Genomic DNA, 23242 nt, shown 5'->3' on the forward strand with positions numbered 1-23242 from the left:
CCCGCCTCAGCCTCCTGAGTAGCTGGGACTACAGGCGCCTGCCACCATGCCTGGCTAATTTTACTTTTGCATTTTCAGTAGAGGCGGGGTTTCACTGTGTTAACCAGGATGATCTCGATCTCCTGATCTTGTGATCTGCCCGCCTCAGCCTCCGAAAGTGCTGGGATTACAGGCGTGAGCGACCATGCCTGGCCAGGTCAATGTTTTTAAATGCAAAAACAAAACATATTGGATTACAAAAGAAATGAATTATATTGAAAAATAATTGGCCGGATGCGGTGGCTCAAGCCTGTAATCCCAGCACTTTGGGAGGCCGAGACAGGCGGATCACGAGGTCAGGAGATCGAGACCACCCTGACTAACACGATGAAACCCCGTCTCTACTAAAAAGAAATACAAAAAACTAGCCAGGCGAGGTGGCGGGCGCCTGTAGTCCCAGCTACTCCGGGGGCTGAGGCAGGAGAATGGCGTAAACCTGGGAGGCGGAGCTTGCAGTGAGCTGAGATCCGGCCACTACACTCCAGCCTGGGCAACAGACTGAGACTCCGTCTCAAAAAAAAAAAAAAAATAATAATAATAATTACCAAAACATTTAAACATATAAATATGTGATATATTCATACATGTGCTTTTTATATCTCACTAAATAACAATATCTAGCGGTTGGCCTAATAACTACTATAATTTAAAATATTTATGAGTACAAATGATATTTTTAGATATCTGCAACAATTATATTATGACCTGAAAATACCTGTGACTGCTACCGGGGACAGAGTCACAGGTGTTGCTAATACCACTGTGGTTTATTGTCTAGTTTTGTGATTAACTGAAATACTAGATATGGATTAAGGATTAATTAAAACAGAGAGTCCGTGAACTTGGACTTTTTGAATTCTATCCACAACCCCAGGTCAGGAGCTCCTTCTAGTCCAACCCAACTTCGTGGGCGTTGAAGCTATGATATCAGTTCTGAAACTGGCTGTAATAGGCTTGTGGCTTGGAAAGGCCAACATTCAAATTAATCTTTTTAAATTAAACTAGCTAATCACTGGCACAGAACCAGACGCCATTGAAGCTTCAAACTTCCAACTGGACCGCAAGACACGCTTCATCATCCATGGCTTCTTAGACAAGGGGGAGGACAGCTGGCCGTCGGACATGTGCAAGGTGGGGCCCCACCACTTGGCCACTCCCTGGTGAGACCAGCACCCAACACACAGATTCAAACACTGCACCCCCAGTTTCCCTTAGACCAGGAAAGGAAATACTTCAGAGAGAGATGGGTCCTTTTTAACACCATCGAGCAAAGCCCAGTTCCCAAGGGCATCCATTGCCAAAGTCTCCCTACCTACCAATTTCTAGCCAGCAATCTCCTATGAGGCTGAAGACACCCAGAGTTCAGTCAAAAAGTCTCGAGGTAGAGACTGCAGCAAACTACTGGGCATTTATCCTTGATGACGTATGCAAAACCCCTTTGTGATGTTAAAAAACACTTAAATTTTACCCTCTAAAGCACCGCTATCCAATAGAATGTTCTGCAGTGATGATGGTGTTCTATATATGCACTGTCCAAATCAGAAGCCACTGGCTATGTGTGTTATTCAGCACTTGAAATGTGGCTGGTGCAACCAGGAGATGAATTTGACATGTAATTGAGTAGTAGTCTGTTCACATCTGACTTAGTAAGTGGTCTTTTTAACCTGGTTGTGTTCCTAACGATGTGTGAGACCTTAGACATGTCACTTACCCATTCTGGGGTTCAGTTTCCATATCTGTTAAGTGGGTATTAGCATGTCCAGTCCATAGCACTGCAGTGAGGGTGCCGTCATGGCAGGTATAGGAATATCAAAACTCTGGCATGGGCTAGGTGTTTGACAGATGTGAATGCCTATCTGTGGGGTATGCAACTGGGGGCTGTTTATAAATTGATTTCTCTCCCTTGTTTGTCTTCCCCAGAAAATGTTTGAAGTGGAGAAGGTGAACTGCATCTGTGTGGACTGGAGGCACGGGTCCCGGGCAATGTACACCCAAGCTGTGCAAAACATTCGGGTCGTCGGGGCGGAGACAGCTTTCTTAATACAAACACTGTCGGTAAAACCCTGCCTGGGCCCTGTCCTGTGGGTAGGGGTCAGAGAGAGGGGAAGGGAGGCACCACGTGGCGCGGAGAGGCAGCCTGGGGACCCGTGGGCATGGGTAGGGGCCAGCAGCCAGTAGCCCAGGTTGTAATCAAGAAGGACCATTCCCAAGATGAAGAACCTTCCTCTTTGCCTGCTGTCCTGAAGACACCTTGCCCCATCACTGTCTAGCTATGGGGCCTGAGGCAAACTAAGCCTCGGTTTCCGCTTTTGAAATAGAGCTTCCTTGCAGGCTGTTCTGCAGGGGTCAGAGAGCAGTCTGGGCTGCCCAGCAGCTCCCAGTGCAGAAGATGAGTTTTCATCCTCGGCCAACCCACGAGGGAAGGCCCTGGACCTTTCGGCAGGATCTATGGGGCGGGGCAGGGCGAGGCGGGGCAGAGATAGGGCCCACTCTACCCGCGCTCTCCCAGACAGGCCATACCCCAAGCAGGGACGAGGGAAGAGAACTGGGAGTGGGGTGGTCCGGGGCGGCAGGCCGTGTGCCTCGCCCGCCCAGGTGGCCTGCAGTTGGCGTGGTGGCCGCTGGTCAGCACTGTTGCCCTGCGCACGAGCCGGCCCGCGGGACTCTCAGGCTGCAGATGGCGAGCGGGGTCGCCCTGCCCCAGGCGGCGTGCTCAAGCCGTGGGGGTCGAGTTTCGAGCCCGGGTCCTGCCCCCATCCCTCGCAGGGCCCGGCGCCCGGTCCCCACACGGTGCTGTGGTTCCTGACGCGCTATCCCTCTGCAGACGCAGCTGGGGTACGGCCCTGAGGACGTGCATCTCATCGGCCACAGCCTGGGCGCGCACACGGCCGCGGAGGCGGGCAGGAGGCTGGGGGGCCGCGTGGGCAGAATCACAGGTAGGGATCGCGGGGTTCCGGGCCGGAGTCCCAGGCCCCCGGGTGTGCACGGCGAAGGGCACCCCTGCTGGTGTTCCCAAGGGCGCCCCTGCTGGTCCTCCGGGGTACCGATTTTTTGTGATGACGGGTCTTAAATTTAAAAATAATTTTCCATAATGTGTATTAGAAAATAGATAATTAAAAATAAAAATGCATTCTTTTTTTTCACACCTGTAATCCCAGCACTTTCGTAGGCTGAGGCGGGAGAATCGCTTGAGGCCAGGAATTCGAGACCAATTTGGCAACATGGTGAAACCTTGTCTCTACAAAAAATTTTTAAAGTTAGCCAGGCGTGATGGCTATCGCCTGTAGTCCCAGCTACTCGAGAGGCCCAGGTGGGAGGACTGCTTGAGCCTACGTGTTCCAGGCTGCAGGGAGCTGTGATAGCCCCACTGCACTCCACCCTGGGTAATAGAGGGAGACCGTATCTCAGAAAAAGAAAGAAAAGAGAAAGAAAGGAGGAAAGAAAAGAAGGGAAGGAGGAAAGGAAAGAAAGAAAGGAGGAAAGAAAGAAAGGAGGGAAGGAAGGAAGGAAGGAAGGAAGGAAGGAAGGAAGGAAGGAAGGAAGGGAGGGAAGGAAGGAAGGAAGGAGAAAGAAAGAGAGAGGGAAAGAAAGAAAGAAAGAGAGAAAGAGAAAAGAAAAGAAGCGAGGCTGGGTGCGGTGGTTCACGCCTGTAATCCCAGCACTTAGGGAAGCCAAGGCGGGTGGATTATGAGGTCAGGAGATCGAGACCATCCTGGCTAACAAGGTGAAACCCCGTCTCTACTAAAAATACAAAAAATTAGCCAAGCGTGGTGGGGGGCACTGTAGTCCCAGCTACTCGAGAGGCTGAGGCAGGAGAATGGCATGAACCCGGGAGGCGGAGCTTGCAGTGAGCTGAGACTGTGCCACTGCACTCCAGCCTGGGCTACAGAGTGAGATCTCAAAGAAAAGAGAAAGATTTAACTAGCACATTAAATCCATGACTTAAGGACTATTATTTTCAGAGTATGGCAAAGTAAAAGAAAAAATGTGAGATGGTTTTAAAAATTCATCAGTTCCACATAATTGTTTGAATGTCTTTACTGTGCCAGGCAAAGACAGAAAATGCAAATACACACTGAGACCCGCCATATAGAAGGTGTTCAGTAAATACTGAATGGATGAATGAAGCACTAAACTGAATGCATACAAGGCAAAGACACAAATAACTATTTATTTTGTGCAGCCAAATCAGTGTGTAACTTCTCTAAACAGTTCACATCAACATTTAATGAACGTCCCTTTGCCCAAGGCACTGGGTGAAGGATGAGGGGGTATTGGTTTGTGTTTATGTAGAATTTTGCAGTTTGCAAAGTCCCTTCTCTTACATCTTTTCATGAGGGTTTCACAATGATCCTCTAAGGTAGGTGGTTATCATTATTCCTACTTTTCCGATAAGGACACAGAAGCTCAGAGAGGACAGACATTTGACCTGCAGCAGAACTAGGCCAAGAATAGAGGCCTCCTCCTCCCATGCTGTTTCTCTCTGAAGATGACCTGGGCACAGCCCCTGCCACAGGAAATCCACTGTCTAGTCCAGGAGGCAGACAACTAAGTAGGCAAATAAAAATCAAAGCAGCTTGCAAAATAATACAATGTGGATGGAATGGGCTGAGAAAGGAGAGGGGTTAGATTTTCCATTTAACCATGAGGAGGTGGTGTGTGAGCTGGGTTTGGAGGAGAAAGATTTAGATAAAGGAGGAATGTGGGAAAGGGCACAGCAGGCTGGAGAATGGCATGAGTCACACAAACGAGTAGATGCGTGCAACTGGGTAAGGCCTGGGGTCTTGCAGTCTCTGAGAGCGGTAGCCAGATGGTAACATGTGAGGACAAAAAGAAAAAGGGAAAGGAGGGGTGTACGGAGGCTACCCAGATCCTTCATGGAGCCAGGCACTGGGGATTTCTGAATGTTCATCCACAGGCAATGACCCCATTCCCAGCCTTTCTGTCCCAGACTCTCTCTCCCAGGCAGACCAAGAGCTGCAGACCCAACCCCCAGAACCATAGCTGCTGAGGTAGGAGCTCAGTCTACCAGTACTGGGTTTAAATCCCAGTTCTTAGAGTTCAGCCTGCCTACCTTCTCTTTCAGGGCTGGATCCAGCAGAGCCTTGCTTCCAGGGTGCGCCTGAGGAGGTTCGGTTGGACCCATCCGACGCCATGTTTGTGGATGTGATTCACACAGATTCTGCTCCCATAGTTCCTTCCCTAGGTGAGTTCCTCAGTCCCATCTCCTGCTGACCTGTGCTACAGCTAATGACATTGGGTCCAGATATCCCCTCTCACACACACATACACAGACAGCAGGGGAGGTCATTTGAAATAGCTACAGGAATGGCTTGGGCACCAACCAGTCAAAATGGGTACCAGTCCCAAATAAATAGCTAGTACAATGCCAGTGGAATCAGCCTGCAGTCCTGGGTTAAACAAAAACCCTTCTGTAATCTATGAAAGGTTGTCAATCAATCTTCAAACTCTGCATCCTTCCCCAATCTACCAGTAACTAATGTGGCGGAAGTATTTATTCTTAAAACTTGACCTGTACTTGCAAAATACGAAGTTAATTTTTGAATATTTTTCTTACTACTTCAGTCGAAGCTTTGTTTACACTTTGTTTTGTTGGAGACTTTATCCCTTTATTTAATTCTTCTAAAATCAGTGTTCTTTTTTCAATATTTTCTTACATAGCCACTCATGAAACTTGCCAATAAAGGGTATGTTTTTGATGATGATGATGATGTTATCACTTACTTAGTGTTTACTATGTGCTACACTGAACATTTTGCATACATTAGCTCATTAATTCTGTAACACTCTAAAAAGTGGGGTTTATTATCACCATTACATGGCTGAGGAACTGAGGCTCAATTAGGTTATTAGGCTAATTGTCCCAGATCACAAAATCTGTAAGTAAAACCAGGATTTGATCATGGGTTCATGCGCTTTGAAAGCCAAAGATCCTAGCCATATGCTATGACTCACAATATAACATTATGTAGTCTCCACATAATAATATAATGTAGACATCAAAATTTTAAAATGAGTAAAGTAATACAAATTGCACCAGTCTTGATATGTCTACTGGTGCCTAATGGTACTAGGGCATATCAATATGATCCAGGACTTTCTTTTTTTTTTTTTTTGAGACGGAGTCTCGCTCTGTCGCCCAGGCTGGAGCGCAGTGGCCGGATCTCAGCTCACTGCAAGCTCCGCCTCCCGGGTTTACGCCATTCTCCTGCCTCAGCCTCCTGAGTAGCTGGGACTACAGGTGCCCGCCACCTCGCCCGGCTAGTTTTTTGTATTTTTTTTTAGTAGAGACGGGGTTTCACCGTGTTAGCCAGGATGGTCTCAATCTCCGGACCTCGTGATCCGCCCGTCTCGGCCTCCCAAAGTGCTGGGATTACAGGCTTGAGCCACCGCTCCCGGCCTTATCCAGGACTTTCTGAGACACACAGATACACATCTGTGTCTCACTTACCCAGAGCCCAGCCTCCCCCTCATCGCACTTCCTCTGCCCTCTCCTTCCTCCTCATCTTGCCAAGCACCCATCTCTGAGAACTTTCTGCAGAGCTAGAGGCAGTGGTAACTGTGATGAAGGGAGAATTTGCCAAAAAGGGTCTTGCCCTGTCCACAACCTAACTTTGGGACCACTCACCTCGCCGCTTATCTCTGCTTCAAATGTTTTAGGTTTTGGAATGAGCCAAAAGGTGGGCCATCTGGATTTCTTTCCAAATGGAGGAGAGGAAATGCCCGGGTGTCAGAAAAATATGCTTTCAACCATTATTGATATCGATGGAATATGGGAAGGTATGTAAATTAAAGAAGTAAGACAGTAATTGCTCTGTTTGGGGAGAAAGTCGAATGTATGGGCTGGCCTTCATAATGCTGCCATTTGCCACCGTTTATGGAGTGTTGTGAAAATGTGCCAGGCATTTTCACAATAATGCTGTGAGATGGTTACTCTGATTAGCCCCAGTTTGCAGATCTAAAAACTAAGGATCAGAAAAAGTATATAACTCAATTGGGCATGGTGGCTCATGCCTATAATCCCAGCACTTTGGGAGGCTAAGGCAGGCAGATCACTTGAGGTCAGGAGTTCGAGGACAACCTGACCAACATAGCGAAACCCCATCTCTACTAAAAATATAAAAATTAGTTGAACGTGATGGCATGCGCCTGTATTCCTAGCTACTCGGGAGGCTAAGACATGAGAGTCACTTGAACCCAGGAGGTGGAGGTTGCGGTGAGCCAAGATAGCACCATTGCACCAGCCTGGGTGACAGAGTGAGACTGTCTCAAAAAAAAAAAAAAAAAAAATTGCATAGCTTATCCAAGACCACTCTATATCTAAGCCCAATTTCTAACTATAAAGCCCTGATCTCATGCCCCAGCCTGTGTATCTGCCTGTTGTCAGGATCCTGGGATAGCGGCTTGGCTGGCATGTTGGCTCTGGCTTTGACCACCCATCCTACCTGCAGCGCTTGCTCCTTGAAGAACTGCAGGGCATAGGCCAAGATTTGAAGGCCTTGACTTGCTTGTCTTGCTTGCTGGTTGCTGTTGTTAGGTGCTAGAAATGGAAGGGGACTTCGCTGAGAAGAAGACAAAGGAGCGATGTGCTCTGTGGGTTTGGGGTGCACGTGTAGGAGGGGGGCCTGGAGGTCTGAGAGACCCGTGGTGGCTGCTGGCCACTGTGTACATTTCTGTTCATCTGAGAGAGCAGGCCCATGCCCCGCCATTAGGTGACCTCATTGCCCCATCTGATGTGCTGCCCCTTGCTCTGGCCTTTTTCGATTCCTGTTTCTCCTCCCCTGACACCAGGCTTCACTCTCCTCTCTGAAAAGGGAGGTTTTGGGCCTGTAATCGTTTTACTCTTTATTTTTCTGAGCTAGGAGCTCCCCAAGGCCGAGGACTGTGTTTTGCACATTTCAGACACTCCAGTACCCTGCTCAGGGCCTCGTCCAAAGCAGGCATGAAGTGTACTTTTACATTGAGTTGAGTAGCTTTGTGTGGCATTTTAATATTCCACGTGCTTAATGTCAAAGAGTAGAGTCAACAAAGCAACCGCCAGCATCCACCAGCACATAAACGGAGCTTTTGTCCCCTCAGGTAACTCCTGGGGAGATGTGACCATTCCAGGCTCCCTGAAAGTGCACCAGAGTCACAATAATAGCTGCCACCTCCCACAAACGATGAGCAGGGCACACATAATAGGAATGAGCCCAGGTTTAATTAGAGAGGCAATTTCGAGTGAACCAGCCCATGAGCACTGGAGTGTTTCTATTGTGTCAAGCTCCGAGTCACCCAGGCACTGGGCACTGAGGAATAATTAAATCCATTTCTCCTCCATTATGGGGTCCCAGGGCAGCAATTTTGCATGAAAGAAACAATTAAGTTTGAAACAGGTGCTGTTGTCAGGTGATGAGCGCTGACGTGGGCACAGGGAATCTGGCTTCAGCTGGAAGTCACTGGGCCGAGGGCCGGGAGCCGTGGACAACGAAGCCACCTTGGTCACAAAGGGAAGTGTTCCTTTCTCAGTGGGTGGCGATAAAGCCCTGCAGACCCCCCAGGAGTGGTCCACAAGTGTGCCAGGGTCACTGTGCATTTCCATGGGAAGTTTTCTACCAAGGAGCCAGAGAAATGAAAAAAACACATTTCCATACTTCTTCGAAAGGAAAGGATAATAAATAAAATGCAGTGAGAGAGTGGCCGGAGGTCATGGTCACCTTGCCGTCACCGCTTTTACCTTGTGCCTTGCATAGCAAAGAGGAAGAATCAAAAAGCCTGGTTGATGGGGAAGTCCTGCCCAGTAGTATGTCTGGGGTCCTCACAGAGATAGGATGTGGTCTGCAGCAGCATTGGATGGGCCGGCATGGTAACTGTTTTTAAGATGGGGATGTGCTGCCTCCACTCATGCATGCGAAGGTTTTCAGCTACAAGTGGAGGTACTGGCTTCTTATGAAAAATCGGAGGACCAGGCAATTTGGGGCTTTGAACATGTAACACCTGGCTAGACTATGCAGGGTTAGAGGGGCCGTTTTACAGCTATTGCTATCTTCTCTTAGTCTCTCTCTCTATATATACATATATATTATATACATACACATAATATATATATTATAGTGTATGTGTGTATATATACTATAGTGTGTGTGTGTGCATATATATATACCCTCTCTATGTCTCTCTCCTCTGTCTCTGCATTTCTCCTCTCTCTTTCTGCCTCTCCTCTGTCTCTCTATCTATCCTCTCTGTCTGTCTTTCTCATCCTATCTCTTTTTGTGTCTTTTTTTCTCTCTCCATTTCTCTCTGTCTCTGTCTCTCTCTCTCCCCCTCCACCAACTCTCTGTCCCTCCCTGACTCTCTGTCTCTCTCTCCCCTACACCAACTCTCTGTCTCTCTCGGACTCTCTCTCTTTCTCTCCCCCTCAACTCTCTCTGTCTCTCTCTGATTCTCTGTCTCTGTCTCTCTGTCTTCCCTTACCAACTCTCTGTCTCTCTCTCTCCCCCTACCAACTGTCTCTCTGATTCTCTCTCACTCTCTCTCTCCCCCACCAACTCTCTGTCTCTCTCTCTCTCCCCCTACCAACTGTCTCTCTGATTCTCTCTCACTCTCTCTCTCCCCCACCAACTCTCTGTCTCTCTCTCTCCCCCTACCAACTGTCTCTCTGATTCTCTCTTACTCTCTCTCTCCCCCACCAACTCTCTGTCTCTCTCTCTCCCCCTACCAACTGTCTCTCTGATTCTCTCTTACTCTCTCTCTCCGCCACCAACTCTCTGTCTCTCTCTCTCCCCTACCAACCGTCTCTCTGATTCTCTCTTACTCTCTCTCTCCCCACCAACTCTCTGTCTCTCTCTCTCCCCCTACCAACTGTCTCTCTGATTCTCTCTTACTCTCTCTCCCCCACCAACTCTCTGTCTCTCTCTGACTCTCTCTCTCTCTCCCCCCTACCAATTGCCTCTGTCTGCCTCTCTCTCCCTCTCTGTCACTTTCTGTGTCTCTCTCTCCCCTACCACCCCACCCTACTCCTGGCCCCCAGCCCTCCTCATTCATTTGTGTTACGTGCCTGGCCCCTGGAAGAATGGACAAAGGTGCTTATCAGGACATGTCACTCCTCCACAGTCACCTAGCCCTGAGTAGGTCCCTCCTCAGCAGATGTCCCAAGGTATTCAGGAGCCGACACCCATCGGTGAAATGTGCAGGTGATTCCTCCTTACTCAGAATGGATTGTTCACACTTAAAAGTGAAAGGCCTCCTTTGAGCTCCCAGGGTCTTTGTTTTTCAGGAATTAGTAACTTTGCAGCTTGCAATCACCTACGAAGCTTCGAGTATTACTCAAGCAGCATCCTCAACCCCGATGGCTTCCTGGGCTATCCCTGTGCCTCCTACAGTGAGTTTCAGGAGGTAGGTTACCCCAGGAGGCTGAGGAAGATGTTGGTGGCTCTGTTTGGGGTGTTTTTGTGTTCCTGTGGCTTAGAACGGAACAAAGAGATGTAACTCTGCAACTAATGAAAGGAGGTAATGGAAATTTTGCGCCTCACAAAGCTATCCTCCCCCAGGCAGCAGGTTGGGCTGGAGGGGGAAGGCACAGACCTGACTGTGGTGGGCCCTTACTAGGGTCCCCAGTTGTTCATTTAGAAAAATTTCCAATTTACAAAGAAGGTGAAAGAAGACTAATGATGAATACTATACACCTATCACTTAGATGCACTAATTGCTAACATTTTATATGTGTGTATGTATACTTTTTTCTAAATTATGTGAAAGTAAATTAAAGACACTATGACACGTTACTTAGAAAAACTTTAGCCTCCATCTCTTAAAAACAAGATCCTTCTCCTATAGAATAACATTCAAGAAATGTATCTTTGATACCCTAATATTTTCTAATATATAGTACATATTCAAGCTTCTCCAGTTATCCAAATAATGCCCTCTAGAGCTGTGTCTGTTTGCCTGCCTTCTTTCTTTCCTTCCCTTCTTCTCTTTTTTTTTTTCTTGCATTGCAATTATTTTGTTGTCTCTTTAGTCTCTTTTAATCAAGAACAGCTTCCCATTTTTTCTTGGTCTTTGAAGACTTGCCACTTATGAGGATTTCAGACCAGGTATTTGGCAGAATATCCCACTCTCTGAAATTGTTTGATTTTTTTAGGGGGTGCTTCAATGGGTAGTAGCAGGTCCTTGTCAGTGTATTAAAACTAAAGACATTCATTTAATTTTCATTCGTTATTGATGACATAAATTCATTCACTATTTGATGACTTGAACTTTAATTACTTGGTTAAGATGTTTAAACTCACATTTTGTCCTTCAAAACTAATTTTAACCTTGACATTCTTGGGTTGAACTGAGGTCAAAAGGACATCATATTTGATCTCCAAGGTCTGTGAGTGTTCAGTGAGAAGCCTTCACTGTGCTAGTTCTTGCTGGGTCATGGATAGCAACGTGGCCTCTAGTACTTGTCTTATTTCTTCCAAATCACAAAGGAGCTCTACACACCATGCATTTTGGATGTGGCATGAGGCCAAAGAGCAGATGACGATGACACTGTGGCATAAAGCAATCAAATCCCTTATTCGAAGACAGCAAATTGCCTCCTCTGGGCCTAATTACAGAACTATCATTTGAGAAACAACAAATAAGAATGAACAAGTCTGGAGAAATAATTCACATTAAAGTGAAAATGGTCCTGGATCTTCCCTTCCTCACTTCTTTTGGAATAACTTGTTATCTCTCCCATTTACTTCTCCCTAAATATATTGTATTGCATTCCCCATTCATGTTTTAATTTTACTGCTTCCTGGATGTGACTTGTTTTCTCAACTATACTCCAAGTTTTCAAGGCACTTATTTGGATACTCTGCAGGGCCTAGCACAGTTCTATGCACAATTCCAAGGATGGAAGCATGGATGCATGGGTGCATGGGTAGACAGATGCAGGAATGCATGGATCAGTGGATAAGTAGGATAATGGATGACTCATGGATGCATGGATGCATGGGTAGGTAGATGCAGTAATGCATGAGTCAGTGGATAGAAGGGAGAATGGATGGACACATGGATGCATGGGTGCATGGGTAAATAGATACAGAAATGGATGGATTAGTGGATAGGTATGAGAATGGATGGATGGGTAGATGAGAGGATGAATGGGGGATGGATGGGTAGATGGATGGTTGCGTAGGTAAATGAAAGGTGGGTGGTTGGGTGGGTGATGGGTAGATAGGTAGATAGACATAGGAAGGAAGATGAATTGACTGATTAAGTGAGTGAGTCAAAGGTCTATCACTAACAGACACATTATGTTTTTTTTCCACTAGAATAACTGTTTCCCTTGTCCAGCTGGAGGATGCCCCAAAATGGGGCACTATGCTGACAAATTTGAGGGGAAAACCAGTGCTGTGGAACAAACCTTTTTCCTGAACACAGGAGAGAGTGGTAACTTTACTAGTAAGTTTCCATTTTACTCACTTCAAATTCTTGCAGATAATTTTAAAAAGTGTGCCAGCCTTATTAGTCAGTATCCTTGGTAATGATGGATAGAAACTTAACTACAACAAGCTTAAGTTGTAATGAAAGGACAGTGAAATGGAATTTGTGTTGGGTCTCACCCCTCTAACCAATACTCCTGACCAGCAGAGAAAAGTATAATGATTGGCCCAGGCTGGGTCACATGTTCACCCACCCCTGGTGTAGGAAGGATGCATCAATTAACAGAAGAGGGCAACGTGAAAGTCACTGTAAGTCAAGAAGTCACTGCAGTCATGACTATTATATTGGTCCTCCTATATACACACACACACTTTGTGGTGATGTCATTTTGCCCTGTTTCTTATTTTAAAAGTACAAGACAGAAAAATTATCAAGATTCATTTACTATGAATAATATCATATAATGGCTGGAAAGAAGAGCAGTTATTTTCTAAGGGAGTTTCAAATTTAAAATTTATATCAGTACCTTACAAAACACTTTTCACATAACAGTATTTCCTGTAATCCTCAAAATATTTATCATAAAAGATAACAGTTTGGCTGTATCTATAAAATTTTGTATGCACATTCCTTTAACCCAGTAACTTCACTTCTCAGAATGTACCATAGAGAAATACTTGCATGTGTGCATAAGATGATGTGTTCAAGCATGCTCGCTCTTTGTTTTTCAGAGCAAAAGGTTGAGGGGAAAATCTAAATGTCCGCCAGTTGGTAAATGACTAAATACTATAGATTAAATACTACATGTAGCCATTAAAAAGAAGGTTATACTTCTGCATACTGAAGAGAGAAAACCTCTAAGGTGTATTAAGTAAGAAGGCAAGTGACAAAACAACATGCAATACACCCAGTGTCTTCATTTTTCAGACTGCTGTAACGTAGTACCATAGACTGGGTGGCTTATAAATAGTAGAAACGTATTTCTCACAGTTCTGGAGGATGGAAATCCAAGACCATGGTGCCAGCACGATCAGGTTCTGCTGCACATTGCTGTCTTCTTGTTGTATACTCCCACATGGTGGAAAAAGGACAAGAGAGCTCTCTGGGGTCACTTTTATGAGGTTACTGATCCCATTCTTGTGGGCTCTTACCCACATGAATTCAGTCCATTGTACTATGTATCAGTCAAAATACACATGTGCAGTATCAGCTGCCCTTCATTCATCAAGAGCACATACCTTGCTGTGTTCCTAAGGGACTGTGCTGAACCATAATATTTACTGACCCCTGAGTCCCTCGCTCCCACCTAGAACCTTACCCCCTTAATTCCTGGGCCCCAGGAATTCAATTAAGTCACAGTCCTCTTACCTCTTACCCCTGGAGGATTCACAGCTTGGAACAATAATGTTTTCATAGATTATTTTTTCAATAAGATGAGTTCATTAAATGGGTTGTATTTCTCTGGACAGGTTGGAGATATAAGGTATTAGTCACACTTTCTGGAAAAGAGGAAGTGAATGGGTACATCAGGATTGCTTTGTATGGAAGTAATGGAAACTCAAAACAATATGAGATTTTCAAGTAAGTTCACTAGTAATGCGAAATGATCATACTTTCCATAATAGATTATTCCAAATCGACTGAGTATAAAGTGCTTTATGGATCTAGGCATCTATTATACAGAACCATTGAATCCTAGGATGTGAGCTGGAAGAAAGTTTCAGTGTCTAGTTTAATCATCCCATTTTACATATGAGAAGAGTGAGGCCCAGAGAGAGGGAACTCACTATTTAAAATGAGTCATGTGCTAACTCCTTTTGGAATGTCAGTCATCCGACTAGATTGTTTTTTTCTTTTTTGTTATTTTATTTTAGATTCAGGGGGTACATGTGCAGATTCATTACATGGGTATGTTGTATAATGGTGAGGTCTGGACTTCTAGTGAACCTATTACCCAAACGGTGAACATTGCACCCAATGGACAAATTTTTAACCCTTATCCCCATCCCAACCTCTCTCCTTTTGGAGTTCCCAGTGTCTATTCTTTCCAGCTTTATGTCCATGTGTACCCATTGTTTATAAGTGAGAACATGCAGTATTTGATTTTCTGTTTCTGAGTTATTTTGCTGAAGATAATGGCCTTCAGCTTCATCCATGTAGCTACAAAGGACATGATTTCATTCTTTTTATATCTACATAGTATTTTATGTTGTCTATATGCCAAATTTTATTGATCCAATCAACAACTGATGGACACTTAGGTTGATTCCATGACTTTGCTATTGTGAATATTGCTGTGATTAACATACAAGTGCAGGATTTTTCTGATAAACTATTTCTTTTCCTTTGGGTAGATACCCAGTAGTGCAATTGCTGGGTCAAAATGAAGTTATATTTTTCTATCAAGTTATTTGAGAAATCTTCATACTGTTTTCCATAGGGGTTGAACTAATTGACATCCCTACCAACAATGTGTAAGCATTCCCTTTTCTCCATATCCTTGCCAACATCTGTTATTTTTTTGACTTTTTAATAATAGTCATTCTGACTGGTATGAGATAGTATCTCGCTGTGGTTTTAATTTGCATTTCTCTGATGATTAGTGATGTTGAGAGTTTTTTATGTGTTTGCTTGAGGCTTGTATGGCTTTTGAGAAGTTCTTTGCCCACTTTTTAATGGGGTTATTCGTTTTTTTCTTGTTGATTTGAGTTCCTTATAGATTCTGGATATTAATCTTTTGTCAGATGAGTAGTTTGTAATATTTTCTCCCATTCTGTAGTTTGTCTGTATACTCCATTGATTGCTTCTTTTAATGTGCAGAAACTCTTTAGTTTAATTCAGTCACATTTGTCTATTCTTGTTTTTGCTGCATTTGCTTTGAGGTCTTAGTCATAACTTCTTTACTTTTTTCTGTTTTCCTTTTTCTTTTTTTTTTGAAATGGAGTTTCACTCTTGTTGCCCAGGCTGGAGTGCAATGGCAAGATCTCGGATCTCGGCTCACTACAACCTCCACCTCCTGGGTACAAACGATTCTCCTGCCTCAACCTCCCATGTAACTGGGGTTACAGGAGCCCGCCACCACACCTGGCTAATTTTTTTGCATTTTTAGTAGAGATGGGGTTTCACCATGTTGGCCAAGCTGGTCTCAAACTCCTTTCCTCAGGTGATCCACCCGCCTTACCTAGGCCAATGTACAGGAGTTTTATCCTATGTTTTCTTCTAGAATTTTTATAGTTTCAGGTCTCACATTTAAGTCTTTCACCCATCTTGAGTTAATTTTTGTATATGGTGAAGAATAGGGGTCCAGTTTTATTCTTCTGCCTATGGGTAGCCAGTTATCCTAGCACCATTTATTGATTAGGTTTATTCAATAACCCTTTCCTCATTGTTTATTCTTGTTAACTTTGTCAAAGATCAGTTAGCTGTAGATATGTGGCTTTATTTCTGGATTCTCTATTCTGTTCCAATGATATATGATATATGTGTCTATTTTTGTACCAGTACCATACTGTTTTGGTTACTGTAGCCTTGTAGTATAGTTTGAAGTCAGGTAATGTTATACCACTGGCTTTGTTGTTTTTGCTTAGATTGCTTTGGTTTTGGGGGCTCTTTCTTGTTCATATTCTAAAATATGAATTTTAGAATTGTTCTAATTCTGTAAAAAATGGCATTGTTAATCTGATAGGAATTGTGTTGAATCTGTAGATCACTTTAATGATATTGATTCTTCCTATCCATGAGCATGGGATGTTTTTCCATTTGTTCGTGTCATCTACAATTTCTTTCATCAGTGTTTTATAGTGCCCCCTGTAGAGGTTATTCACCTCCTTGGCTAAATGTATTCCTAGGTATATTTTGTGTTTGTGGCCATTGTATATGAGATTGAGTTCTTGATTTGGTTCTCAGATTGAGCATTTTTGGTGTAGAGAAATGTAACTGATTTTGTGCATTAATTTGTATTCTGAAACTTTACTAAAGTGATTTATCAGGCCTAGCAGACTTTTGGGGGAATTGTTAGGATTTTCTAGGTATAAAATCATGTCATCAGTAAACAGAGATAAGTAGACTTCCTCTTTTCCAGTTGGTTGCCTTTTATTTCTTTCTCTTGCCTGATTGCTCTGGCTAGGACTTACAGTACTGTGTTGAATAGGAGTAATGAGAGTGGACATCCTTGTCTAGTCCCAGTTCTTAGGGTGAATGCTTTCAACTTTTCTCCATTCGATATAGTGTTAGCTGTGGGATCGTCATATATGGCTTTTATTATTTTGAGGTATGTTTCTTTGATGTCTAGTTAGTTGAGGGCTTTTTATCATGAAGGGACATTAAATTTTATTAAAAGCTTTTTCTGCATCTATTGAGATTATTATATATTTTTCGTTTTTGATTCTGTTTATATGTTGAATCACGTTTGTTGATTTGCATATGTAGAACCATCCTTGCATTTCTGGAATAAAACCCACTTGATTGTGATGAATTACCTTTTTAACATGCTGTTGGATTTGGTTTGCTAGCATTTTGTTGGGGATTTTTGTGTCTGTGTTCATCAGGGATATTGCCTATAGTTTCCTTTCTGACTTGGGTTTTGCAAATATCAAAATCTCTTCAGGCAAGGCACGTCTGTATGGCATATAACCAACACACACCCCATCCTCACACACATAGGTATACACATGAAGCCTGTGGCCATCTCATTCATGTTGTGTAGCCTCAGCATCTGGCCTTTGCTGGGCATATGAGGTGCTTGGTAAATATGTGTTAGATAAATGCATAACCTGTGCAATAAAGTTAGGTTCTGTTTTTGCACTAACTTTTACATAAAAATGTTTGTGTTGAATTAAATGTCCTTGACAAATTCCTGTAATACACATGAGATGCTAACAAATGGCATCTGCTGAACCACATGCATCTTTAAACATAAGACATTGCCCCAAATGGTCCTGTAGCAAACTTTAGACCATTAATATGCCACCCCAAATATTTGACTTAGCTGTAGATAAAAACTAAAACAGTGGAAATCTGGAGTCGACTATTTTTTAAAGGTGTGTTCTGCACAAATACTTTTATGTTATGGCAGCCCCTGGATGTGTATGAAGTCATTCGAGGTGTTTGCAGAAAACCAACAACAGCAACTATTGTTTAGAGAAGTGATAGATTGCGATCATCTTATGTATTCATATATCCAGCTGATATAACATTTTATGTCCATATTTTCAGAGGATCCCTCAAACCAGATGCAAGTCACATGTGTGCTATTGATGTGGATCTCAATGTTGGCAAAATACAGAAAGTTAAGTTCCTCTGGAACAGCCATGTGATAAATCTATTCGAGCCCAAACTGGGGGCTTCCCATATCACAGTGCAAAGTGGTGAAGATGGGACTGAGTATGTATTTTTTATTGCATCTAAGTTTGGTTATTTATATTTACATATTGATCTATCTGTCTATGCATTCATTCATCCAATTGCCCACCTACTCATCTATGTACCCATCTACTCATCCATTCATCTACCCATCTATCCATTTCTCTATCCTTTTAATCACTTACCCACTTACCCATTCACTTATTCCTCTACCCATCCACCCAGACACCTATCTCGTCATTCTTCTGGCCCTCCAGCCATTCTTTGATCTTCCCATCCATCCATTCATCTTCCCAGGTGTTCATCTCAACTCTACATCCATCCATCTGATTTACTTTGAAAAACCAAAATTGTTTTCCTTAGGCAAAATTCAACTTGGCAGGGGCAAGGCATGTAGGCACAGATAGGCACAGATTCAAGAAACAGGCAAATATGAATGACTGTTTTATCTCAAACAATAAGGAAAGCGCTTGGGAAGCACATAGGGGAAATCTCTGAGTTAATTCCAGTTGATGTACAGTTACTAATGTAAACAGGTTTGTTTGGAGACTATAGCATTAGAGGGATACATACTGTGTTAGGAATCTGGCTCATAATGACAAGTTCTTCCATTCTGAGAGAATAGAATCCTACTTAGTAGGCATTGGGAGAGAACATAACTGTTTTTAAAATATGGAAAGAATGACACCTCAAAAGAGGATAATTAAAAAACAATGGGATATTAGAGAATAAAGGAAACATAAATGTCGACTCTCAACTGCTCTCATTTTAAGATGAGGAAGTAAGATTTGGAAAGTCAAGTAACTTGTCTAAGGTCATGTAGGGAATCTAAAGGGAAAAATACTGGACTTTAGAATGTTTTCAAAACACACACCAAGACTTTGCTCAGCTGCATGACTTAACTTTGCTGGCTGTAAAAGTGGCAATAATCCCAATTGCTCAGTGTGTTATTGGAAGGATCAGATGTCACAGTCAACGGGCCATCACTTTATGTACAGTAGACCCCCTTACCTGTGGGTATGGGTGATATGCTCCAAGACCCCAGTTGGATGCCTGAAACCTCAGATAGTACCAAATCCTACATATACTATGGGTTTTTTTCCTATTCATACATACTATATGAATAGGAAATATGCTGGACAAAGGGACAATTCATGTCCTGGGTGGGACAGAGCCGAACAGAGCAAGATTTTATCATGCTACTCAGAATGATGTGTAATTTAAGACTTACAAATTGTTTGTTTCTAAAATTTCCCATTTCCTATTATGGGATCTCAGTTGACCATGGGTAACTGAAACCATGGAAAGCAAAACTGCAGATAATGGGGGGCTACTATACTCAGTTGTGAGGCACAACAAGGACTGGGACTTAGGTCTTCTGACAGCCCATCCAGGGTTCTTTCTACTGTGCCCATCAATTCAGCCAGCTGGATGTGAAACTGAGAAGTCCATATGGTCTGGCAGTGCAATGCAATGTGAAAATGTCTGGATTTCTCAGTATTTAAGTGGGGGTGGAGTTCCTGTTTTAAGTACAATATAGAACACATGCTGTATAATCCAAACACCAGAGTCCCCAACCCACATGAGGTCTCTCTCATCAAGAAGCTACATTCTGAAGCTAAACCTGGAGGGAAGGCTAGCTTGGCCACACTGTTCCCCTTGCATCAAAGACACCTGCAAGAGAAGGAAGAGGCTGGAAGTGGCCAGCTTCTCATGCTTGGTGCTTGCTCCAACCTGACTTGGTTAGTTTCTCAGAACTAATAACCCTCTAGGATCTTTTTTTATTTTTAAGAAATTTTATTGAAACATAATTCCCATAAAACACAATTCACCCATTTAAAGTGTGCAATTTAATGGCTTTTAGAATATTCACAGAGTTGTGCAACTATCACCACAATGTTAGAATATTTTCATCACCCTAAAAAGAAACCCCATACCTGTTAGCCATCATCTCTCAACCCGCACATCCCTTTTCCTCAGCCCTAGGCATCCACTAATTTACTCTGTGTCTCTGTAGGTTTTCTTATTCTGGACGTTTCATGTAAATAGAGTCATACAGTGTATAGTCCTTCATGACTGGCTTCCTTCATTTAGCATGACGTTTTCAAGGTTCATTCATGTAGCATGTATCAGTACTTCATTCTTTTTTATTGCCAAATACTATTCTATTATATGACTATGCCACATTTTATGTATTCATTTATCAGTTGGTCATTTGGGTTGTCTCTACTTGGGGGCTATTATGAATAATGCTGCTTTGAAATTATGTACAAGATTTTGTTTTCATCCTCTTGGGTATATACCTAGGAGTGGAACTGCTTGGCCGTGTGATAACTCTGTTTAAACTTTAGAGGAACTGCCAAACTGTTTCCAAAGTGGCTGCCACATTTTACATTCCCAGAGCAGTGTATGAGGGGTCCTCTCTGACCTTAATTTGACAGAGAAAGTCCCTCTAAGCTGGCTGGGGCACTGTTGGTCCCTGGAACTCATTGCTAGACCCAAAGAGGCAGTCCCATCAGAGACCCCTCAGTTTTGCAGTTTGCAAAGCTTCAGTTTGACATGGCTGATTCACTTTCCACCCATTCGGAGCTCATCCGGGAGAGGGGTGCTCTTTGAGCAGGTTTAGTTAGTAAGAATTACTTGGACTCTGCCTGGCAAAGCAGAACTTTTCGGTCAAGGGGAGCTGAAAGCAGGGGGTTGCCCAAATGCTGTTTACTCATCTGAAGTCACATTTCCACAAGCAAAAGAGCCTCATGCTGACAATGTTTTCCTCCACAGGTATAACTTTTGCAGCAGTGACACTGTGGAAGAAAACGTTTTGCAATCTCTTGGCCCTTGTTGAAAACATGGTGTGGCTATTGAGGTAATAAAATTTTTAATGCACTCAGTTTGAGGGTGAGCTGTTAGTTTGACATTCTCTACTTTCTGGGTTCACATTTCAAAAATGATTTGGGGGACTGGAGTCAAGTTTGCCACAGGTGACACCTGGAACTTCTCACCCACTTACCTCTGCCACCGTCTCTCTCTTTCCAGGCACTTTAGGTGGCCTTTCTAATGGATTTTATTTCCTTCGACAATGGACCTCTGTCCTATTTGTAAAGGTCATTGTTGCCGTCACTTGCTGCCCACCCAGCCTTTAACATCATAGGGGTACAAGGTAGACACCACATAAGAATTCAGAAAACACAAAGAGAAGAAAAGCAAAAAAAGGAGAATGAAATAAAATATTCCGAGATATTGCCGCATTTTATGGCAGGTGTAATTCCAAACTCTGATGATTTTGGTTAAAATCCACCTGCGGCATGGAAAAAGCAGGGCTTTAAAAAAAAAATTAATGCATGCACGTGTTACAAAATTCAAATGATACAGAAAAGTATTCTTACAAAAGGTGAATCTCCTTCCCCCTTGCCTTCAAGTCTCTCAGTTCTTCCCAGAGACAACTTGGGTTTTTTCAAGAAATAGTCCACATATACTTATGGATATATCTATTTTACACACTCAACCCCACCACACCCTTTTTGTCCAAGCACAGATGACAGAATAGTATACACACTGTTCCACATCTTGCATTTTTCACTAACAATTAGTTGCATATTGGTCTCTAATGGTACAGAAAGAGTTTCTCCATTCTTCATATGGCTTCGTAGATTCCACTGAGAGATGTACATCGTATGTATGGTTGGACTGTTTTCTATTATAAATATTCATGCAATTAATATCCTTTCATGATATCTTCTATATTATATAACTGATCAATAAATATTTGGAATATGTTTATTTTGACAAATATTGCCAAATTGCTGTCTATAGCGATTGTATCAATTTATTCAACGAACAACATAGTAGGTTGAACCATATGCAATTGCACTTTTAAAGGCCAGAAAAGCCAAATGTTGGCAATTTCATGTGATTCATTCTAATATGAGAGCGTTTCACACTCTCGCCAACATAAGTATTGTCAAATCTTTTGCCAATTTGATAGGGGAAAGTGTTTTTCCTTACATTGTAATTTGCTTTATTTTATTATGAATGAGGTTTCAGTATTGAATGGGCTCTTTGTATTTCTTCCTCTGTGAATTATCCAAATTCTTTGCCAATTTTAGGCATCTTTTAATACAATTTTACTTTAAACAGCTCTTTAATATTAGGAAAACTAGAATATTCCATCATATGCAAACATTTTGCTCAATCTATTCTCTGCCCAGGGAAGAAAAAGAATGCCAACAGGAGGGGCTGAGACAGCCACTCACAGGGCCTGTACCTGTCTGCCCTGTGCCCAGCTCATACTTAGAGGGTTCTGCAGGTCCCCATCACCCCAGTGGCTTCCAAGAGGGCTCCAACCACCTGAACTCACATTGGTCAGAGGCAGGTGAGGTAGCCAGGCTTGGGTTTTCATGTGTCCTTCCTGAGCGTGATACTGGTCACCAGCCTGTGTGGTCTCTTTCTTGAGGCTATGCCCAGATTTGAGGGGCCAAGGACCTCCTCAACCAAGCTACTGGGGCCTGTGCAGAGCACAGGCATGGAAGCCTGACCTCCTGACCATGCACCACCTCCCATTTGCCCCCAGCAGAACTGCCTGGGGACCCCAGACAGTAAATGGGCTGGTGCCAGGTAGAGGGTGTTGCTTTCAGGGCCTGGGAGTAGTGCTGTAGGGTGCACCTGTTGTGCCAGGGTGGGGTTATTCACTGTTCAATTCTTAGAATCCTGAAATGGCTTCATCTGGCAGTTTGAGAAAATGGCATCATGACAGCAGTGGCTGTTGCATCAGGAGAATTGCAGGTAATTCTTCCTTCCAGTGAGATTTGGAAAATGGGGGTAAAGGAACTCTCTCTTCCCTTTAAGGGGAGGCCTCTAATACGAACAGAACTGGAGTCCTTGAGTTCAATATCTTGGGATTTTTTTGTTTCCTTCTTCTTTTTGGCTTTTCTTTTCTTTGTATTTTCTGAATTCTTTTTCTTAAAACCCTTTACAGCATTTATTTGTTTTCTTTTTTACTTCTTTGGAGATGGAGTCTCGCTGTTACCTTGGCTGGAGTGCAGTGGCGCGATCTCGGCTCACTGCATGCAACCTCCTTCTCCTGGGTTCATGTGATTCTCGTGCCTCTCAGCTTCCTGAGTAGGCATCCACCACCATGCCCAGCTAATTTTTTTTTATTTTTAGTAGAGACGAATTTCACCATGTTGGCCAGGCTGGTCTTGAAATCCTGACCTCAAGTGATCCACCCACCTCAGCCTCCCAAACTCCTGGGATTACAGGTGTGAGCCACGGCACCTGGCCTCTATACAGCATTTAAAATCTCAGCCTGGTGCAATGAAATAGGTCCTTGTCTGAGACCTACTAGATGTTTTAGATCTCAATAAAACTACAAACTATAGACATTATCAGCCCTGGCCGTGTATTAGAATTACTGTGAAGCTTT

The 23242-nt window shown here is 43.4% G+C and overlaps 1 protein-coding gene across 1 annotated transcript in view; it reads left to right on the plus strand.

Moving 5' to 3' along the window:
• LOC108529145 (pancreatic lipase-related protein 2) overlaps positions 1–20711 on the plus strand; it is a 27685-nt gene extending 6974 nt beyond the window's left edge. The window contains exons 4-13 of the mRNA XM_017871247.1: positions 1045–1170; positions 1960–2094; positions 2864–2975; positions 5126–5245; positions 6721–6840; positions 10316–10434; positions 12351–12480; positions 13932–14043; positions 17677–17844; positions 20602–20711. Coding sequence (XP_017726736.1) covers positions 1045–1170; positions 1960–2094; positions 2864–2975; positions 5126–5245; positions 6721–6840; positions 10316–10434; positions 12351–12480; positions 13932–14043; positions 17677–17844; positions 20602–20665 — 1206 coding nt within the window. The 3' untranslated portion in view covers positions 20666–20711. The remainder of the gene's footprint in view (positions 1–1044; positions 1171–1959; positions 2095–2863; positions 2976–5125; positions 5246–6720; positions 6841–10315; positions 10435–12350; positions 12481–13931; positions 14044–17676; positions 17845–20601) is intronic.
• Positions 20712–23242: the final 2531 nt, after the last annotated feature.

The sequence above is a fragment of the Rhinopithecus bieti genome, unplaced genomic scaffold, assembly GCF_001698545.2.
Source record: "Rhinopithecus bieti isolate Rb0 unplaced genomic scaffold, ASM169854v2 scaffold_5982, whole genome shotgun sequence".
NCBI classification, from domain to species: Eukaryota; Metazoa; Chordata; class Mammalia; order Primates; family Cercopithecidae; genus Rhinopithecus; species Rhinopithecus bieti.